At 42.3% G+C, this 22,862-nt stretch overlaps 1 protein-coding gene across 2 annotated transcripts in view; it reads left to right on the forward strand.

Annotated features, from left to right (window-relative positions):
- VPS50 (VPS50 subunit of EARP/GARPII complex) overlaps positions 1-22,862 on the forward strand; it is a 177,751-nt gene that overhangs the window by 66,732 nt on the left and 88,157 nt on the right. For both annotated transcript variants that reach the window (XM_030550571.1, XM_030550572.1), the window contains exons 14-18: positions 5,402-5,499; positions 12,999-13,093; positions 14,077-14,175; positions 20,480-20,570; positions 21,958-22,134. In XM_030550571.1, the coding sequence (XP_030406431.1) occupies positions 5,402-5,499; positions 12,999-13,093; positions 14,077-14,175; positions 20,480-20,570; positions 21,958-22,134 (560 nt within the window). The remainder of the gene's footprint in view (positions 1-5,401; positions 5,500-12,998; positions 13,094-14,076; positions 14,176-20,479; positions 20,571-21,957; positions 22,135-22,862) is intronic.

The raw sequence follows: 22,862 nt of genomic DNA on the forward strand, positions 1-22,862 counted from the left end.
GTTCAAGGTTCTCAGTGAAATTAGTTTAACTCTTCTCTGTCCAAGCCACTAGCCCACATGCAAAACTCTCTGAATGTCAGCAGTCAGGATGGTGATAGAGCACTGTATCCAGTACCCCAAATAACTTCCCATTTGAGGGAAAGTTAAGTAGCGCAGTGTCCCTTTCCAGAGCCACATTACTCACCTTTGTTCATTTGGCCAAGATGTTGACTGTGTCTGAAATGGGCTTGGAATGATATTTCAGCTGACAATTTACATGTCTTTACAGTGTATTTGTATTGCAAATTTTGATTTTTGCTCTGCAAGAGCCAGATTTGTATTCTTCCTTATTTTTTACTTCAATAAAAGTAGTCAGTGATGTGTAAGACACACGGACTTTTTTTTTTCCCTTAAGAATCTTGCTTTGCAAAGGACCAATACAGAAAAGAACAGATGCATTGGGAGGGGTGAGGGAAGACCTGCTTAGTATTGGAACAGTGAAGCGGATCACTGACCTGGGTTAGTATTTCCGAGCATGACTGAGAGAATATAATGGCCATACTGGGTCAGACAAATGGTCCATCTAGCCCAGAATCTTGTCTTCCGACAGTGGCCAATGCCAGGTGCTTTAGAAGGAATTAACAGAACAGGTAATCATCAAGTGATCCATCCCCTGTTGCCCATTCCCAGCTTCTAGCCAACAAAGACTAGGGACACTTGAGAGCATGGTTTTGAATCCCTGCCCATCCTGTCTAATAGCTATTGGTGGACTTATCCTCCATGAACTTACCTAATTCATCTTTAATCCCTATTATAGTCTTGGTCTTCACAACATCCTCTGGCAGAGTTCTACCGGTTGAGTGTGCGTTGTATGAAGAAATACTTCCTTTTGTTTGTTTTTAAGCCTGCTGCCTATTAATTTTATTTGGTAATCGTTAGTTCTTGTGTTATGAGAAGGAATAAATAACATTCCTTATTCACTTTCTCCACAGCAGTCATGATTTTATATACCTCTGTCATATCCCACTTTAGTCGTCTCTTTTCCAAGCTGAAAAGTCTCACTCCTAGTAATCTCTCCTCCTATGGAAAGCTGTTCCATACCCCTCATCATTTTTGTTGCCCTTTTCTGTACTTTTTCCAATTCCAATATATTGTTTTTGATATAGAGCGACCAGATCTGCATGCAATATTCAAGATGTGGGGTGTGTACCATGGACTTAATAAAGGCAATATAATATTTTCTGTTTTCTTATCTAGCCCACCCTCTCTTAGAATTTTTGATTGCTGCTGCACATGAGTGGATATTTTCAGAGAACTATCCACTATGACTCCAAGATCTTTCTTGAGTGGTAACAGCTAATTTAGATCCTATCATTTTTATATGTATAGTTGGGATTATGTTTTCCAGTGTGCATTACTTTGCCGTTATCAGCATTGAATTTCATCTGCCGTTTTGTTGCTGAGTCACCCAGTTTTGAGAGAGACCTTTTGTGACTCTTCGCAGTCTGCTTGGGACTTAACTATCTTGAGTAGTTTTGTATAATCTAGAAATTTTGCCACGTCACCCTTTTTCCAGATCATTTATGACTGTGTTGAACAGGACTGGTCACAGTATAGACCCCTGGAGGATACCACTATTTTCCTCTCTATTTTGAAAACTGACCATTTATTCCTACCCTTTGTTTCCTTTCTTTTAACCAGTTACTAATCCATAAGAGGACCTTCCCTCTTATGACATGACAGCTTATTTTGCTTAAGAGCCTTTGGTGAGGAGGGACCCTGTCAAAGGCCTTCTGAAAGTCCAACTACTCTATATCCACTGGATCACCCTTGTCCACATGCTTGTTGACCCCCCCTCAAGAAATTCTAGTAGATTGGTGAAGCATGATTTCCCTTTACTAGAACCATGCTGAATCTTCCCCAACATTTTGTATTCATCTATGTGTCTGATAATTCTGTTTTTTAGTATTGTTTTAACCAGTTTGCCTGGTGCTGAAATTAGACTTACTGGCCTGTAATTGCCGGAATTGCCTCTGGAGTCTTTTTTTTTTTTTTTTTTTTTTTTTTTTTTTTTTTTTTTTTTTTTAAAATATCAATTAGCTATCCTCCAGTCATTTCGTACAGAAGCTGATTTCAGTGAATTCCATACCACAGTTCATAGTTCTGCAATTTCACATTTGGATTCCTTCAGGACTCTTGGTGAATACCATCTGGTCCTGGTGACTTATTACTGTTTAATTTATCAATTTGTTCCAAAACCTCCTCTAAGGATACCTCTATCTGGGACAGTTTCTCAGATTCATAACCTAAAAAGAACAACTCAGGTTTGAGAACCTCCCTCACAATCTCAGCTGTGAAGACTAATGCAAAGAATTAATTGAGTTTTTCTGTAATGACTGTATCTTCCTTTAGTGCATTTCAATAGTCCAGTGACCCCAACAGTGGATTAGCAGGCTTCCTTCTTCTGATGTACTTAAAAATTAACAGCAAAACATTTTTGAGTCTTTGACTAACTGTTCTTCAAATTCTTTTTTGGCCTTCTTAATTATATTTTTACACATCACTTGCCAGAATTTATGCTCCTTTCTATTTTCCTCAATAGGATTTAACTTCCACTTTTTAAAGGATGTCATTAACTGCTTCTTTTACTTTGTTGTTCAGCCAAAGTGGCACTGTTTTGGTCATCTTACCATGTTTTTAATTTGTGGTATACATTTAAATTAAACCTCTGTTGTGATATTTATAAAAAGTTTCCATGCAGCTTGCAGGGATTTCACTTTCGGCACTGTCTTTTTTAATTTCTGTTTAACTAAGTTCCTCATTTTTGTGTAGTTCCCTTTTCTGATAAACTCTGTTATGGTGGTCTGCTTTGATGTGTTGTGTCTTCTTCCCCCTTCTCCCCCCTGGGATGTTAAATTTTATTATATTATGGTCTCCAAGTGGTTCAGCTCTGTTCACCTCTTGGACCAGATCCTGTGCTCCACTTAGAACTGAATCAAGAATTGCCTCTCCTCTTATGGGTTCCAGGATTAGCTGCAGTCCAAGAAGTGTCAAGAAACTTTGTCTGCATCCAGTCCTGAGGTGATATATTTAGTTAATATGGGGATAGTTGAAATCCCCCATTATTAATGAGTTTTTTTAAATTTTTGTAGCCTCTCTAATCTCCCTGAGAATTTCATAGTCACTATCACCATCCTGGTTCAGGTGGTCGGTAGTATATCCCTACTGCTATATTCTTCTTATTCAAGCATGGGATTACTATCCATAGAGATTCCATAGTCTAGTTTGGTTCATTTAACATCTTTTACTTCATTTGACTCTACACTTTTTTTCACATATAGTGCCACTTCCTCAAGAGTACGACCTAGTCTGTCCTTCTGATATATTTTGTACCCTGGTATTACTGTGTCCCATTGATTATCCTCATTCCACCAAGTTTCTGTGATGTCTATTATATCAATATACTAATTTACTACTCATTCCACAAAAAGTACTGGGGACACCGAAAGATACTTGGCCAAAAAACTTAAGAATACAATCCATGCCTTTCCTGGTTAGTGAAAGAGTGTCACCAACAACTGGTGTCTCTGCTGTCCAAAATACCCTCACTGAATTAGGTGAGAGTTTATCTTCCCTTCCTTGTTCTAATGTGCAATAGTACTGCCGACCAGTACTGAAGAAACCCATGTTGCCTATCAGTTGTGGCTAATTATTGCCCATTATCAGACCTCCCATTCATAAGCGAGTTCATAGATTAGTTTCACGCTTATTTATCTAAATACAAAAAAAAATCTTAGACTTGACAAATTCTGGATTCAGGCCAGGACTAGGAATAGAAACATCATTAACAGTGCTCATGGATGATCTCTTGATGGAGAGAAGACATTGGTTCTCCTTCTCCTGAACCCCTCTGCAATATTCAACGCAGATGATCAAAAGAAACTGCTTTTCTGTCTGAGAGGGGAGGCATGGGTCCAATGGAAGGCACTAAATAGGTATGAGTCTTTACTGGATTGATGTATCCAGAATATAGTGATGGGAATCTGCACAGCTCCATCAGACACCCCTTTTTTTTTCCTTTGCTGAGTCTTGTATATAACTCGAAGAACTAATAGGATATGGACTTAAGTAGGTTATCTGCATATTGCTGGAACTTATCTTTCAGAAGAGATAACACTGTCAAAAAACTGGCCCAGTCCTTAGATGAGATCAGTTTATGTATTAGGAGCAATTGGTTGACTCTGAATCTGAGCAACATGGACGTGGTATGCTGGATGGGAGAGGAAAGCATTCTGAGGAGTGCACAGCCATAGTGTAGTCTCCATATGTGTAAGATGTGCAATCACGACTACACAGTTTGGTCTGCAGTCAGGAGTGCTCCTGGATTCCTTGTTGGTGCTAAGATATATAGTAGCATTTTCAAATGATGTGATCTATCCTCGTTGACTGGCCAGTAAACTGTGTTCCCTCCTGGCAGATTAGATCTAGCCTCAGAGATACTTCTCTTCTCCCCCTCTTCCCCCCCCGCTTCTGGCTGGACTACAGCAGTTTGTGTCTATCTGCTCACAAAACAGTCAACTTTCAGCAAAGTCCAAGTAGTATGAAATTTATCAGCCCATCTCCTGAGGAAAACAGCATAGCTTGAATACATCAGACCTGTCCTTTTGGCTCTCCATAGATACCATATCCAAGGCCTTATCTTCAAATCACTCAATGGCTTGGGTCCATAATACCCAAAAGATTGCCTTAAAGTTCCTGGAGAAGGATTGTGGTAAGATGGGTCTGGTAACGAGTGCTGTACAAGAGTCTGAATTGAATAGATTGGATTTGAATGAGAAAAATGTCTTGGTCTTGGGATTACAAGATTGTTTCATGTGCAGATGTACTGTGGAAAAATGCATGGAGAGAAAAATGGGAGAAAGAAGCCAAGTATACAGTACTGCTGGCATTGCTCAGTGGAGCAAAGATTGCATGGTCTTTCTCCAAACATTCAGCCAGTGTATACTGCTGGACACACGTTGGAAACCTTATTTCTACATTTTTTTCAACTAGTGGTTCTTCTTTACAAAGCTAGACTACATTAGGGAATATTTCGTAGTAGAGAGTGGCTGATATTTAGATTAGACAATCTATATCCCCCCTCCATTTGAAACATGTATGTCAGTTACCTTTTTATCTTAGTTGGTTTTATGGAATGGGATATTGTGTTTTCTTAGCCAAACATAACTTTGTCTGTTTTTTCTTTTTAAAGATTTTATTGCTGTCCCTTTAAAAGTTCAGACTTTTTTTCAACTACAGAGAAACAAAGTTAGCCATTATCTAGTCTCAACCCCGTAGGCCAACTTAGAGGCAGTAGGTTCATTTAGTCTAAAAGTTAGGTTTCAAGATAGTATGGTTATTTCCAATAATCTTCCAATTTCAGTTTCAGATGGCAACAATGTGATTGGAGCTGAGGAGACCAATTTTGACCGAAGCTATGTACAAAAGAAATTAGAACATGGACTTTCACGAATATGGCAGGTTTGTTTTGGATTGTCTAAACATACTCTTCTCCAAATACAAAGTATAAATCTTATATGATGATCTTTGTTAGAAATCAAACTACTGTAGATAAATAGAAATTAAAATAATTTAAAGGAATTATAGGGTGAAAAGGATGGCTCGTTCTCCGAACACAGCCAGTTCTTGGGTTAGAATGCCAACAGGAGCACCAATAGTGGTGCTAATTTTTGTAGTAGGGAGACTATTATGTAATAGGCAAGACCAGCTCATTTCTTGTCTGCAGTCTCACATCCATAGCTCTGGCAAGATGAAAAGAAGGAAGTGCGCGCACACATGAACAACTCACATAACATAAATGAGTTTCGATAGTTTGTTTTAAAGTAACAACATACAGAACATTTCAAAGTGGACTAAAAGACCACGTTATGCATCAGCAGAACAAGTTCAAGTATTTCAGCAAATACTGCCAAGTCTCATAAGGGTTTAAATCAGGGGATTATGTTTTCTACCGGCTGGGCTGAAGCCGAGTGGTATGAATTCAGGATAATATATATGTTTTTAACTCTGAAGTTTTGCATTTAATTTAAACCAAGACTTTTGATATTTTAAGCACATACTCTGTGTGTGTAAGTAGCTATATACAGTTTTGGAAGCAGTATTTGAAGAGATGAATAGAACTTTTTCATGAGTCCCCATCATTACACTGAAGACACATCATAAAATGGTATGACATGTTAAGAGTAATAATCTTTAGAGCATCAGTAACAAGGTGAGGGATTCTTTTTTTTAAGGTTCTTAAAGCTGTTCATATACAGCTGAGTGTAGTACATTTGCAGCTCTTCCCTTCCTGGTATCAGCTGGAAGAGGAAATATTGAAATACAGGGCTATGTCATTCTGTCAGTAAGGTTTAGGGAAAACCAGAAATCTTGTGAGCCTATCTGTTCTCATGATAGTTCTAACCTGATTACTAGCCCAAAGGTTTTCAATAAACACCCAAAATTTTGTATGCCAAAGCTCTGAACCTTGTGTGATTTGCCTGGAGTGGCAATAACCCAAAGCATTCTTTAAATCACTATCAACAACAATCTTGGCATCTCATGTTTGGATTAACACTGCATTACTGAAAGTTGCAAGAAACTATTTTTGACTAGTGAACTAATGATATGATGTGAAAGCCAAAGAAAGTTCACGTATACTAATGAAAATGATCAGTTCTTCTTCGAGTGCTTGTTCATATCCATTCCAGTTAGGGGTGTTCGCCCCGCGTGCACGTTCGTTGGAAGATTTTTACCCTAGCAACACTCGGTGGGTTGGCAGGGTGCCCCCTGGAATGGCGCCGCTGTGGTGCCGGATATATACCCCTGCCGACCCATCCGCCCCTCAGTTCCTTCTTACCGCCTGTGTCAGTCGTTGGAACAGTGGCGCGCGGCTTAGCTGGTCTCCACCTCCCTAGCTCTTTGCTCGTTTCTAATGGTTTTTGTGTATATAGTTCACTGTTCTATATTTCTAGTTAGTTTTTATTAATTCTTTGTAGTAGTTATTGTATATAGTTAAGAGAGATCGGGGATTAGCCCGTTCCCCTCACTCGGTACCGGGGCCCATGCCTGGCTCACCGGGCTTCAAACTGTGCTCGGCCTGTCATAGGCCAATACCTACAGAAGACCCTCATGACTCCTGTCTCAAGTGCTTGGGCGAATCCCACCTCGCAGACAAGTGCTGCATCTGCAAGGCTTTCAAGCCCCGGACGAAAAAGGAGTGGGACACTCGTCTCAAGCAACTCCTGATGGAGGCAGCGCTAACTCCTCCATCTTCGGCACAGACTGCTGCACGAGGACAAGTGTCTCTTCCGCACCGGAGTGCACGGGCACCGTGAAGGCTACTTGGCACCAGCCATCACTGTCTCAGGCCCCTGCCTGGCACCGCTCTCTCCCCAGGGATCAAGAAGCATAAGACTTCTGCGGCTCCTGTGTCTACGCCGCAGTTAGAGCTCCTAACTAAGTCGGACTGCCCGGTACCGTCAACTGCCACAGCACCGACGTCTTCTGCACCGTTGATTCTGGTCTCGCGTGAGCCGTCGAGTCCGGTGCCTACCAGCTCCCTGGCACACGCCGTGGTTGAGCTTATCGTGCCCTTCATGCCGGAGACGTTCTCTACGGCAAAAGAGTTGATTGCCTTGATGGAGCCCAAGCTGCCTCAACCCCCGGCATCGCCGGTGCAGGTTGTTCAATCATTAGGCAAGCCAGCACTGCTGAGACCATCCTCGCCCAGCACCACCGAACGTTGCTGGTCACGATCCAGGCCCCGCAGACACTCTCGGTCCCATCATCGATCCCAGTCCCAACGCCGCTCGCGGTCCCGGTACCGCTCTCCATCTAGGTACTGGTTGTACTCGTGGCACTGATCCAGGTCCTAGCACCACTCGTGGCACTGTACCTCTCGCAGCCGATCTCGACGTGGGGATTGAAGGCGCCGGTCGACCTCCTGGCGCCATGCCGGTCGCAGGTCCTGGTCTCGCTCTTGGTGCCGGTACGACTCCAGGTACTGTTCTCCGGTGCCATGCAGAGACGAATCGAATAGACGCAGAGACCTTCCCCAAATGGTCTCAGCTCCTCCGTGGCCGCCTTGTCATCCATCTGTATCATCCCATGCGGGCAGTGCTTCCTAAGAGGATTCGGATAATCACAGCAGGGTCGCCCAAGGATCCCACGGTCCGGACGAAGGACCTCATCAGTGGTCGTTTTGGACGCCTTGGGCTTATCACCAAGCCCAAGGTGAACCCGCTGTGCCATCACGTTCTGTCCCTTCAGAACACCGCGTGCCAGAGGCCACTGTCAGCTGACCTCCCCCTTCTGGTACGGAGAAAGCGCCTGTCCCCTCACCAGACCTCCACAATCTCCCGGCTTTGGATGTCCCCCAGGATCAGGAGTCAGTACAGGACCCGCTCGTCCCGGGACTTTCCTCCTCCTCTTCTCTGGATGAGGCGGTAGCGAGGACATCATCGTTGGGCCCGCCTCCAATTGACCTCCGGTCACACCAGGACCTCCTGCAGCGTGTCGCCCGGAATATCAACTTGCCAGTAGAGGAAGTTCCAGAGGTAGAGGACCCGGTGATAAGTATATTGTCGGCGGAGGCACCAACCAGAGTGGCCCTACTGTTCATTCGTTCGATCCAGTCTAAGGCAGACACCATCTGGCAATCCCCGACATCTATCCCGTCCACAGCCAGAGGGGTCGAATGGAAATACATGGTGCCCTCCAAAGGGTATGAATACTTATGTCCACCCCGCCCCCTGTTCATTGGTTGTACAGTCCGTCAATGAGCAGGAGTGCCACGGCCAGCAAGCCCCTGCACCTAAATCAAGGGGGGCTAGGCGAATGGATTTGTTGGGATGGAAAATCTATTCCGTGGGAGGCCTCCAACTCAGGGTAGCGAACCAACAAGCCCTGCTGAGTAGATACAATTACAACACCTGGGAGGCGGTAGGGAAGTTCACAGAGCTGGTCCCGCAAGACTCCCACCAGGAATTTACAGCATTACTGGAGGAAGGAAAGAAAGTAGCAAGGACCTCCCTACAGGCCTTGCTTGACGCCGCCGATTCGGCAGCTAGAACGGTCACCTCTGGAATCGCCATGCGACGTATATCATGGCTGCAAGCGTCAGGCCTGCCACCTGAACTTCAGCACACTATACAAGACTTACCCTTCGATGGCCAGGGCCTATTTTCACAGAAGATGGACCCTAGGCTACAGAGTCTGACAGGCAATCACGTAATTATGCATTCGCTCGGAATGCATACGCCACAGACTCAAAGAAGATCCTTCCGTTCCCAACCTCAGACCCCTTACCCCCCGCCTAGGCCAAGACAAGACTTTACCAGAAGGCGAGGTCGTACCAACCGCAGACGTCAGTCTGGACCTCAAGGGGGTAACAATTCTGGTCCCACTAAGCCAACAGCGGGACCCCAATCAAACTTTTGAGGGTGCACCCGAGAGCAGTGTACCAATTGTCTCCCAGGATCCTTTTCAGTTTTACAAAAACCTTTCCCCGTTCCTCCTTGCGTGGTCCTGATTAACCTCTGATCTTTGGATCCTACGCATGGTGGAGTTTGGATACCATCTTCAGTTTATTTTACCCCCTCCCTCTCAACCCCTCTCCCTGTCCCTCTTCAGGGACCCCTCTCACGAGCAACTCCTCCTGCAAAAGGTTCAGAGACTCCTTACAATGGGAGCTATAGAGGAGGTACCGAAGGAATTAAGGGGCAAGGGGTTTTATTCCCGATATTTTCTAATCCCCAAGCTGAAAGGGGGCCTCTGGCCTATCTTAGACCTGCGACGACTGAACAAATTCATGAAAAAGTTCAAGTTCCTCATGGTATCCCTGGGGACCATCATCCCTTCCCTGGATCCCGGAGATTGGTACGCCGCTCTTGGTATGAAGGATGTGTATTTCCACATTGCAATTTACCCTCCGCACAGACGGTATCTACGCTTTGTGGTAAATCATCAATACTATCAGTTTACGGTCCTTCCCTTTGGCCTCTCTACTGCCCCTCGGGTATTCACGAAGTTTATGGCTGTAGTCGCCACCTCTCTCCATCGTCAAATACATGTCTTCCCGTACCTCGACGACTGGCTTATTCGAGGGACCTTCGAGGCACAAGTCACCAGTCATGTGAGCATTATCAAGAACCTATTCACGCGTCTAGGCCTGATAATCAATTTGGAAAAATCTACTCTAGTGCCTACGCAAAGGATAGAGTTCATCGGGGCCACTCTGGACTCCAATCTTGCAATGGCCAGTTTGCCTCTGCCTCATTTTCAGGCAATAGTCTCACTTATACAAAGACTTAAAAGCTTCCCGACAACCTCAGCTCGCACCTGCCTTGGCCTCCTCGGTCACATGGTTGCATGCACTTTCGTGACAAAACGTGCCAGACTGCGCATGCGTCCACTTCAGACTTGGCTCGCCTCAGCATACTGTCCAGGCAGAGATGCCATAGATATTATACTCACAATTCCACCGAGCATCCTCGGCTCCCTCTACTGGTGGCTGATGCCATCCCTGGTGTGCACAGGTCCACCCTTCCATCCACCACAGCCTTCCGCGTCCCTAACAATGGACACGTCATCTCTCGGCTGGGGTGCTCACCTGCGGCACCTTCACGCTGAAGGCCTTTGGTCCTCTCGGGAGTTGGCGTTACACATAAATGTCCGAGAACTGAGAGCAGTCTGACTGGCGTGCCAAGCGTTCCAGCGCCATCTACAGGGTCGTTGTGTTGCAGTGTTCACAGACAACACAACGGCCATGTGTTACATACACAAGCAGGGAGGAACACGATCTTCCCCTCTTTGTCAAGAGGCGATACAACTATGGGACTTTTGCATAGCCCACTCAATAGACCTGGTAGTGTCTTTTTTCTCCCAGGAATCTGGAACACTCTGGCAGATCAACTGAGGAGATCCTTCCTGTCTCACGACTGGTCCATCCGTCCAGACATTCTCCATTCTGTCTTCCGGAAGTGGGGGTTTCCCCACATAGACCTCTTTGCCTCCCGAGAGAACAGGAAATGCCAGGTGTTCTGCTTCCTGCAAGGTCGCTCCCTGGGCTCCCTCTTGGATGCGTTCCTAATTCCATGGAAGGGGCACCTATTTTATGCCTTCACACCTTTTCCTCTCATCCACAGAGTCCTACTCAAGCTCCACAGGGACAGAGCCCAACTAATCCTGATCGCTCCGACATGGCCGAGACAGCATTGGTACACCCTGTTGCTTGACCTCTCTCTGTGGCAGACCCGATCCTCCTGTCACTGTGCCCAGACCTCCTAATGCAGGACTTCAGCAGGCTTCACCACCCGGACCTGCAGTCGCTTCATCTGACAGCATGGCTGCTGTCTGGTTGAGTCAATCTGAGTTGCGTTGTTCCACCTCAGTACAACAGCTGCTGCTGGGAAGCAGTAAGCCTTCCACGCGGACGACATATCTTGCCAAGTGGAAGCGCTTCTCCCACTGGTGCGCTCAACGTAACTTTATCCCTGGAGATGTATCAGTCCCCATTATCTTGGACTATTTATGGTCCCTCAAAGAGCAAGGCCTGGCGATCTCTTCTATAAGGGTGCATCTTGCAGCTATTTCTGCCTTCCACCCTGGGGAAACTGGTAGTTCAATCTTTTCTCACCCCATAGTTTCCAGATTCCTCAAGGGCTTGGAGCGGCTGTACCCTCAGGTCAAGCACTCAACCCCTACCTGGGATCTAAACCTGGTGTTGGCTAGGCTTATGGGTCCCCCCTTTGAGCCTTTAGCCACATGCTCGCTGCTGTATCTTTCCTGGAAGACAGCCTTCCTTGTCGCTATCACCTTGGCTAGACGAGTCTCGGAACTCAGACATTTGACTGCGGATCCCCCGTATACGGTATTCCACAAGGACAGGGTACAGCTGCGACCGCACCTGGCATTCCTCCCAAAGGTGGTCTCTGCCTTCCACGTTAATCAAGACATCTTTCTACCAGTCTTTTTCCCGAAGCCACATTCATCACGTCGGGATCAACAACTGCATACCTTGGATGTCCGCAGGGCTCTCGCTTTTTATGTCGAGAGGACCAAACCCTTCCGACGCTTGCCTCAACTCTTTGTAGCTATCGCAGAGCACATGAAGGGCATGCCAGTCTCTTCCCAACGTATTTCATCTTGGGTGACATCCTGTATCCGGACATGCTATGACTTGGCTCACATTCCCACTGGCCATCTTACCGCCCATTCTACGCTGGCTCAAGCCTCATCTGCCGCTTTCCTGGCCCATGTTCCCATCCAGGAAATATGTCGCGCGGCTACCTGGTCTTCCATCCACACCTTTGCATCACACTACGCACTGGTCCAGCTGTCCAGAGACACTGCTGCTTTTGGCTCCGCGGTTTTACGTTCCACAACATCTCACTCCGACCCCACCGCCTAGGTAAGGCTTGGGAATCACCTAACTGGAATGGATATGAGCAAGCACTCGAAGAAGAAAAGACGGTTACTCACCTTTGTAACTGTTGTTCTTCGAGATGTGTTGCTCATATCCATTCCAAACCCACCCTCCTTCCCCACTGTCGGAGTAGCCGGCAAGAAGGAACAGAAAAGCGGATGGGTTGGCAGGGGTATATATCCGGCACCATAGGGGCGCCCTGCTGACCCACCGAGTGTTGCTAGGGTAAAAATCTTCCGACGAACGTGCATGCGGCGTGCGCACACCTAACTGGAATGGATATGAGCAACACATCTCGAAGAACAACAGTTACAAAGGTGAGTAACCGTCTTTTCAACAAACCTTGTTTCTCTAGAGGACTGCCCTAAGCTGCTGTTCAGAGTGGTCAGACATCTGAAGAAATCAACAAAACATGCTAGTGAACCATGCATTCAACTCACTGCCATTCATTTTGAACTCCAGAGTAGTCATTGCTACTATATAAAAACTCGTAATATGCACACAAATTTAGTAAGGATTCAATACTAACTTTGAAATGTTTGTGTTTTTATAGGATGTGCAGCTGAAAGTGAAAACATATCTGCTGGGGACAGACATGTCTAACTTCAAATATGATGACTTTATCTTTGTACTAGATATCATTAGCAGGTATATTGATGGGGCAAATAATGCCATTTGCTCTATCTGCATGACGGGCCTGAATTAGCATAAGATAACATGATACATTAACATAATAGGAACTACATCCTGGCCCCAATTTCCATCCACTTCACACTGTTCTGGTGATGCAAAGAGTAGGAGTGATTCCTTAATATGGCACCAAGGGGCTCCCTGCATGCAAGGTAATTCATGACAGGAGTCAATTTGTTCTAAGCCAGCTACTCTTCTGGGCCACCCTGCAGACACAGTGGGTGTTGGAAAGGGAGCTGTAGTACTCTGATGATCCTTGGCCAGAAAAGTCCTTGAGATCCATTTCAGTACCTGGCCAGCTTTGAGATTGGGGTGAGATGTAAAAAAATGGCTGATTCATCTTTCTGTCCCCACGCCCCCTTAGGTTGTGTGGGAGTGCTGCTGGGTTGGGCCTAGGAATCTGCCTGGCTGTTCATAGCAATTCTCTGTACCTCTAAAAGCCTTCTTAGTGGCTCCCCAAACCTGGAGCCAAAAGTGTCAGAAGGTGGGCATAGCTCCTTTTTATTCCTGCTTCTATATTTTGGGGTTGTGATGCTCGTGGTCAGGGTGCTGTTCCCCCCCGCTTTTTTTTTTTTTTTTTGACAATGAGAATGATATGGAGAGAGAGGTTCAGGTAACAGGCTACAGAGCTTGCATTGGACCATAGGATCCCAAGCAGACACTTGAATTGCTTGTGGCTTTCTGGCCCTGAGTGTTTATAAAATACCACAATATGCAATAGAAGAAACTAGACCATGTGTAGGCCGGGTGTTGCATGGTGGTGATCTTTGTTTGTTAGATGTTCAAATACTGTGGTGATGGATGAGCATGGTATGTGTGCTTATAGGTGAGATAGGGAATTCCAGCTGAAACAATAGCGTTTAAGTAATAGTTGTTTCCTCCAGTATTGTTAAAACTAACTGAATGGATAATCGCTTCTAAAATGTCTTTTGGTACAACAGGCTGATGCAAGTTGGGGAAGAATTTTGTGGCAGTAAGTCAGAAGTTTTGCAAGAATCCATTAGAAAACAAAGTGTTAACTATTTCAAGAATTATCACAGGTAAGGCTGCTAAATGTGCGACGGATTGGTCAGATTACTTTTATTTGCCATTTTTTCATTTTTAAACTGGGTTTCCAGTGGCCTGGTTGCACTGAGGTGGACAGCTTGGGCATGTTTCTGTCTAGTGTGTGGGGGTAAAGGGCCTGAACACTCAGCTATTGCTGCAGATATAATCTCTCACTCATGCTAAAATTACTGAGGAGACTTCTGCAATGAGCAGGTTGGGGAAAGGTAGGGAACCTATGGTGTGTAGACTTTCTCAGTAGCCCCTCTGGCTTCCTCTAAAAGCTGCTCCTTAAAACTCCTGCTTTTGACCCTCTCTGTAGTGGAGCTACAGGCCCTTTACTCCTGGTCTCCCTGGCAAAAGTGTTTTTTTTTTGTTTGTTTGTTTTTAATTTCTATACCATTCCATAAAGAGAGCGCCCATCCACCCATGTCTCTGGATATCTCTGGCAATTTCTTTGAAATGTATAATTATGCAATTTATTTCTGTCAGGAATTTCATAATTTTATGGATTTGCACTTCTGGATCCCATTCTCAGCCTTCCCTCTGTTGACCATCTGTAACTACATTTCATTCCAGTCTCCCTTGGCTCCATTACATGCAGACCTGACCTAATTTTATGGCAGCATATATATCAGCTTCAACACTTGCTGGCTTTTCATTTCAAAGTTAAACTGCCATAATTTTGCTTTGATTTCCCCAGTGTTCAGGTTTGGAAGGTAGATGCTTCTTTCATTCCAGTGTTCTGGCACTTGTCTTTCATTGCTTAGGTAGCCAGGAAGATATGGGAGTGGGGGTGGGAAATGCCACAATGATTCTTGCCAGAAGCCCTGGGTTCCCAAGACTACTTGACATGGCATCCTGCCCCTGTTGTTCAGGGCATTTTTCTGCACATGCCACACCCCACCCAGTCATTCTGAAGCTTTCTGTCTGGAAGCTGAATACATGACTCTCTCTTCATATGGATGGTCTGAGAAATAATTAATATTTTACTAAAATCCATAAAATCTTAAAATTTCTACAGGAATGCATGGGAAAGTGTCTTAATTCTGGTGCCAGGAACGTGGTTTGGATCCTCTTCAGGCTCCTGAAAGTCAGCTCTAGAATATCTTCTCAGCAATTTTAATAGATACCACTTCCAGTTGTCTGATAGGGTCAAGTCTCAGCCTTGAGTGCATTTGATCTTTCCAGGATAGTAGGTTCTATAACTATGTAGTCGCCATAGCTCCCATTTCTCCACAGTAATATCCAGCCTTAAGTCTCAACCTGAATCTCCTCTTCTGCCTTGGAACCTCACTTTGGAGCTTCAAATCCTCATGAAACCTCCATTTGAAGCTCTACTGAAATGTCCTTCTCCACTTGGCCATTTTAAGATTCCTTTCTGAAGGCTCTGTCTACCCAAAAAGTCCAACCAATCTAATTAAATCTGTTTGTTTAGTTAAATATTCCTCCTCCCCCTTATGGGGGTGATTCCTCACTGATTTAAGTTAAATAGACATAAAACACTCTTAAATGAAATTTAGCCATAGAATAGATTGCATCTCTGCAAGGGACAGTGGTTTGTGAAGTCACAAATTTTGAACCCTCTCAACTCTGTTTGAATAAAATATGGGAGGAGGAGGGGAAGAGCAAGACTATATGCTGAGAACTTGTCCTTTGCTTATTCTGTTGCTTTAGCAAATCATGAACTATTTTCTACTGATTTGGAAAGAAAGGATTTGTGTGATTCTTATTCAAGGCTATGTGATAACTACGTATTCCTAGCACTGATTTTTTTGTTTGTTTTTTTTAAATTTCACTGAGGAAAGGATGATTTTTTAATAACGGTTACCTACCTGTTTTGTTGTTAAGAATAATTAGATAATGTTTCTAAAGCTCTTTGAAGGTGAATACCACTGTATCAGGCTAAATTATGTGCTCAGAATTTATTTAAAGCTTTTAAGTGTTTTGGATGTTCAAACCAAGCAAGTGTGGCTTTTGCTTCCCTTGTGTATTTAATTGAAAAAAGCTAGACCTTTTAAAGATGCATTAGTATGTAAAACTTCACTGACTGGAACTGCTCAAGGAGCATGATTCATCAGCCCATTAATTGTGCAGTGTGACTTATGTAGCCTACTGGTGTGTTAGATATAGGTAGATTTGGAAGAATGTTTGTTTGTTTTTTATTGGTAAATGTCAATAAACGTTGATTTCACCATATACACCAACTGATGAAAAAATATTTCCATTGATGATGATCTAAAGTTACATGTAGGCAAAGTCAGAAAAACACTGCTTGTGAAATTATTAGTTTGATTTAAGGCTTTTTCCTTGGTACTTTTTCTGATATATAGATAGTTCAGAGAACTGGAAAGTCAGCGGAATTGACCATGTAACTCAAGATCATATTGAGTATGCAAAGCATTTTGTTGGGAAAAGTTTTCTTCTTTATAAAAAGCGAGAATGGACTTTTAATGGTGAAAGACACGGAACAAGGGAACTGCTTAAGATTCATTCATTTTTTGAAGGTGTTTTTGGAAAGGCTTATTTGGGCAGAAATGGCAGAAATTTTCAAAGAATAAAGATAGATTTGATTGAAACCCTCTTTTTGAGCCAGATTCTGAACTTGTGCATGGTGGTGAAAGTCGAGAGTAACTACTGAAGTTCATTAAGTCAGTGAGATTTTTTTCATATTTTCAAATGAGGTAAAAATCTGGCTGTATATTTAAAATCTTTTTTCCATTTATCCTTTTAGCTTCAATATGATTTTATCATAAGGGCCGCTTCCCCTCTGTCCCACTCTTCTGCTTGTAGCTTTTCTAATTTAAGACTCAGATTTTCAGAGATGCTCAACACAAGAATAGGTCCTGACTTCAATAGAAGTTAGTGGGAGCTACGTTCCCTGTAAGTTGCGCGGCCACCTCTCAAAGGTCGCACAGGCAGGCAGGGAGAGGAGCCCCTCTCTTGGCCTGACCCAGGCCTGCCAGGGAGAAGACCGCCTTCCTCAGCCCGGCCCAGACCTGCTGGAGCTGCCAGGGAGAGGAGCTCCTCCCTCAGCTCCAAGCTGCTGCGGCAAGAGAAGGCTGTGGGGAATCCTCTCTTCCCACCACAGTTCCGGGGCAGCACCACTCCAAACCAGTCATCCCCAGCCCTGAGCCCCTCCTGAACCCCTAATTCCTGGCCCCACTCCAGAGTCTTCACCTCCTACCTGGAGCCCTCCCCCCCTGCACCCAGCCCTCTACACTGGCCCTGAGCACCCTCCCACATTCCAAACCCCTCCACCACACATCACCTCCATATTGGTGCAGATAACAAAATTCATTCTGCACATGGACCTAAAATATTAGAGGGAACATTGAGTGAGAGCTGTGGGTACTCACTGCCTTGGAAAATTTGGCCTCAAATCTATTTCTGGTTGAACAGAATGTGTGTAAATAGACACAGCTAACTGCAATAATAGTTAAGCACATGTTGGTCATCTTACTGAGCCAAAATCATTCATTATATCAGTAATTAGTTTGTTAATGAATGATGTGATGAATGGTTTACAGCCTAATTTGGAACCCAGTGCATAATTTACCAACTGCTACATTCTGAACAAGACAGCATAATGTATCTTTTAAAGAAAAAATTATTGATGTGCCCTCAATGATTAAAAAAAAATAAAAATGACAGCAGTGAAGTAAAGTTCCTGGCTATCTAGCCAAGAGAGAATGCTAAAGGTGCTTCTGCTTGTAGGTAAATGAAAGACTGTAGTGCTGATGAAAACTTAACAAAGGAAGTACAGTGAACTAATGCTTTTGATTACGTTGTCATAATAGCACCCTTCATTAATGAACTTGCTTCCCTACTCAAAACAAAATTTAAACACGTGAAAAAATGAAACTTTGGTGATTAATGGCCTTTTAATATTTTGTCTGAAAAACGTATAATTCTGTAGAGTGCTGCTTTTCAGTTTTTCCACATTGTCTGTTCTTTTCCCCCCAGTGCTGCTTATTACATGGAATACTTGACAAGTTCAGATGTAGGTTCATATTACCCTTTAGTGGATAAATGTTGCTACACTTTGTATTGACATTGTTAAAGGTATCTGATCATGTCACCTGCAGAGAATAAAATCCATTATGCTACTGTAAAAGCATGAATGTTTTTATATATTAATTGTAGAGGCTTTTAATAATTGTTTCACAAATTTTGTGACAATGCGTTCTTAATGTACTTTTTCTACAGGATGTCATAAAATGTATAATTTTGTGGTTATTTATAAGCTGAGAGAATGAGTGCAATATCTGGCAAAATAAATCCTCACACTTGCAAAATGTGTTAAATACATCACACTTTCCTTCTGCACTAACCATGAAGATCTCTGTGACTCACTGAACTACATCAGAACACCACCTGTGGCACAAAGTGGATCAACCTCATGCATCTGTAGCTTTTATTTATTTTTTTTTTCCCCCTCTAAGATTGAATGTAGTAATCTAGTATAAACTACAATGGGTTCAGCAGACTGAATGGACACAGTGGAAGTCACCTCTGGTGCTTTTCTCAAATTTGGAGACTCCAGGAACAAACAAAATCTGAGGATAGTGATCACAGACATAATCACAAGTACAAAATCTTATCTGTACTACAAGTTTTAGTAAAGTAATAAGTAAAGTTACAAATATCCATGCATATGTAAATCCTACAAAAACCCATGCAATTACTAAGACTATAGTATACTCACATCCTCAAAGATATTCTAAGATCAGATGGATCTCTCATTAGGTGATTATAGGAGAGAGAATGGTTCCTGCTGGGATTTCCCATGGGGTCTTGTGACTTTTACACAGCTAGGAAACCTCTTCTGTGTTGTTTTTCTGACCATATCAAACATCTTATGCATATGCAGGAGGGTTTCAACCCTCTTTTCCTTTTCTGTACTGCCTTACCCCATGAATATTGGGGTGCCCCATTTTTCATAAGTTTCTTAGTTCTTCTTCTTAGCATCTATGCACAATATATATATCCTGTGGTCAGGACAGGACATTCCATGATGTTGCAGTAAGGTGTCTTGTGATCTTGGATAATGCCATGTGATTTATTGCAATCTAGTTTTCTGTAACAATACCTATTGGCACATCTTTTACAGTAGTTTTGTGACCTTACTGGCCTAGGGTTATTCCTAGGTCACCTACTCATGTCAAGCATTCTTAAGCTTATGGCCTAGTCTGGCTAAGCTAAAATCTTACAAGCCTCAGCCTGTAGGCTTTGCATTGCAGCCATGCTTTACTTATATACCTAATACACATTAATAATTCCTAAATATTTGTCAGTCTTATACCTCTGTAATCCTACATTGATTTTTATATGAAATAGCATATGAATTGACCATAACACAACATAACACAATGATAAATGATAAAAATGAAGTAATTGGCTACACATCAGTGTAAAATTTCTGCAGAACTCCTCTGCCACAGTAATTTCTATTTTGCTACCATCACAGTTGCTAAATCACAACAGGCAGAGCTATTCTTCGTAGTGAACCAGCTCATCCTGGCCAGAGCACTGATTGCTGGAAGGAAGCCTTCTGCCTACTTATCAGAAAAGATAAACCAAATATTGCAGGAACTCGCCAAGCCAGAAAAATCTATGCCTGAAATGTTATTAGTCACCCTGATTGAATTGTACCTCATATTTGATGAAGTTCAGAGAGGTCTTTGGAAATATTTCAACCAACACTGGTCTGCCCCTGCCTGGCTAGTGGTAAACCAGCAAAGAACAGTTGTGTACACTGCTAACTGATCTCAACAGTGGCTCCTTCAAAGACATGGACCAGCCAGCCTTCCTATGAAAAATGCAACAGCCCATTCTTTTCACAGAAAGCCTCACCAATAAAATAGTGGCTAAAGGGACATGATATAGTTAGTTGGACTTTCCTAAAGCCTACGATAAAGTCCCTCACAGGAGACCAATCAAGGAGATAGTCTGAGAACTAAAAGTTCTGTCATGGACTGGAAATATTTTTTTCTTACACTCCAAATCTTGGCCTCTTGCTTTTAGTTCCTTTTCTATTAGTTAACCTGAGATAATGTTAACTTGCAGGGGAAATTTCCCTGGGGCTCATTTTGTAGGGAACCACAGGTTTTTGGGGAGGTGGTGATCTGAACTTCTGTACTAAGGAAATTAATAGCAAAGCCTAAATAAGGATGACTTTTTGTGTATTAAAGTATAATTTAAAGATTTTTTTTTCAATTGAAAGCACTTTTTCTTTCTAATGTTAAAACAGTTCAGCTGTGACTTTTTTTTCTGACAATCTAGAGTGTTGTATTTCAGAACTCGTCTTGAAGAATTACGAATGTTCTTGGAGAACGAGACCTGGGAGCTTTGTCCTGTTAAGTCAAGCTTTAGTATTTTACAGCTTCATGTAAGTACTGTCACTCAATAGTCAAAAGTTCTTTCTGAAATAAATTTGTTTTATATATGTAGACCATCTGTCTGATGTGGTAGGACATGCAAACTGCTGTTGGTTTGGGGGTTATTTTAATGGTACAGTAAAATTAGTGTGATTCTAATCAGGGATTTTTGTATGCTATTCTAAACCTCAGATTTAAATGCGTCTAAAATGGTAACATGCCTGATTCAAGAAAACATTCAGGAAAGTACTAAAGCATGTGGTAAAATTCCACTGAAAGCAAGTGAAGCGTGTACTTTAGTGCTATCTTGAGGTTGGTAAATAGTAACATTTCGATTTTATTTGCTTTTTTAATATCTACCTATTTGGGACTGCCTGATGGTCACATGACTAGAGTTGTTGCTACAAATAACTCCTAGTTTGCTAAGGATGAACATGGTTGTGGGGGATGGAAGACTATTTGCTAGTTTGACTGTACAAGGAAGCTGACTATATACATTCATGCCGCAAGAGAGAGAGAGATCTTTCATAGAACACAAAGGGAAAGAAAAGCATTTTTAATAGAAAAATGTGATTGTTAAACCACATGCTCTGGCAGGGAAACGCAAAAGAGCAGCTGCAGATCCCAGAAACTATTCATCTAAATTTTGTAGAAATTACTAAATTTCAAGTCCCATCAGCCCAGTACATTTTGATCTATATCTTTAAATTTTGATTATGTACATTTGCTATTCAAAGATTAACAACTAAAAATAAATTATGATGTTTTAAACAAAAAAAATTAGGCCAAGATTTTCAGAAATTCCTATCTAGAGAGAGGACTTTAAGTGGTCTGATTTTCCAAAAGTGCTGAGCGTCCTCCCAGTCTCTTGCAATCCCATATTATTGTGCAGTGTAATAGTCCGAACATTTTGAAATGTACTTGATTTAAGGATATTTTAAAAATTTTGTTCATATTAATAAGCTAAAACACTTGTAACAAAAATAAAGAGAATTATCTGTAAAATATTTTTTTAGTCTGATAGTATCACTTCAATTTTGGAAATATTTTCTTTACATTTTGATGCTGTATTTGTATAGTTTGAGATTTAGGTGCTGTTCTATCTCTTGTGAAAATACTCTTTTAATCTCTGGTAAAAGCTTTTCTATTTGTTTCTTGAAAATGAAGACTTCCATAATACAAGAGGTATATTGCATGGTGCAGCAAGACTCGCTTGCTAAAATTAGAAAGACAAACCATGTGAGATTGCAAACTTCAAGGTTAACTTCAATCAGTCTAAAAGCTGTATTTAAATAAGAAGTAAACTCTTGTTGCAGAGCGGTAATTGACAGTAAGCTATGAATCAATATTTAAACTACATTACTAGGCGTAAAAATTATTCTGTATTTTTATTAATAGGAGTTTAAGTTCATGGAGCAGTCACGTTCCCCGTCTGTGTCGCCTAGTAAACAGCCTGCTTCAGCAATCTCAACAACCATAACTTTGTTTGAGCAATATTGCACTGAAGGAAATCCATTTGAAATTCAAGTCAACAGCAAAGATGATGAGACAGAAGATGTACTTGCTTCTAATGGGGTATGGAGCATTTCATAAATACAAGAACCATGCTAGCTCTCATTATTAAATGAACATGACATACAGTATATTGGAAGGATCAATTATCTTGTGAATCAGTGATTGACGACTACATTTGTCTTGAATATTTTGTATTCTATATTGCACCAAAAGAAGCCATTTTACTACTTAAAATATGTCACTCTGCTTTCTGATGCTGGCAGTTAAAAACAGGGCTTCCTGTGGAAAGCCAGATATGTTTGTTTTGCAGTGGATCAATATTTTTCCATCCAAGTCTATTGTTTCTGAAGACTAGCAAGCCATGTTCTACTTAGAACAGAAACAGAAAAGTGCTAATTTATCACAGGACAATTAGATGCAATTTACTTAACTTTCCTGGTTGTGGTAAATTTGGCCTTGTTTTAATATTAGAAGGATTAGCTCCCTCTGGCTTGTTAGAGAATAATCTCCACAGATAATTCATAGATTGTTCTTTCTATATTTACATAAATTTACCATGGTTTCAAAAGGAGAATTTAATTTGTTGAATAGTTTATTTTTTTGAATGTTATGGGGATGCTAGTTTGAGATCTGCTGGTATAATAGTCAACATTAACTTTAAATGTATTGATCTTTTTGGTGATTTTGTATCATAATCATACAATCAAATCTTTATTTAAAAGAGAACATTTTATATAGTGTTACGCATGCAGAAACTTTATACCTATATTTCTCATTAAAACCTTTGT

Source organism: Gopherus evgoodei, chromosome 2 (assembly GCF_007399415.2).
Source record: "Gopherus evgoodei ecotype Sinaloan lineage chromosome 2, rGopEvg1_v1.p, whole genome shotgun sequence".
In the NCBI taxonomy this organism is placed as follows: domain Eukaryota; kingdom Metazoa; phylum Chordata; order Testudines; family Testudinidae; genus Gopherus; species Gopherus evgoodei.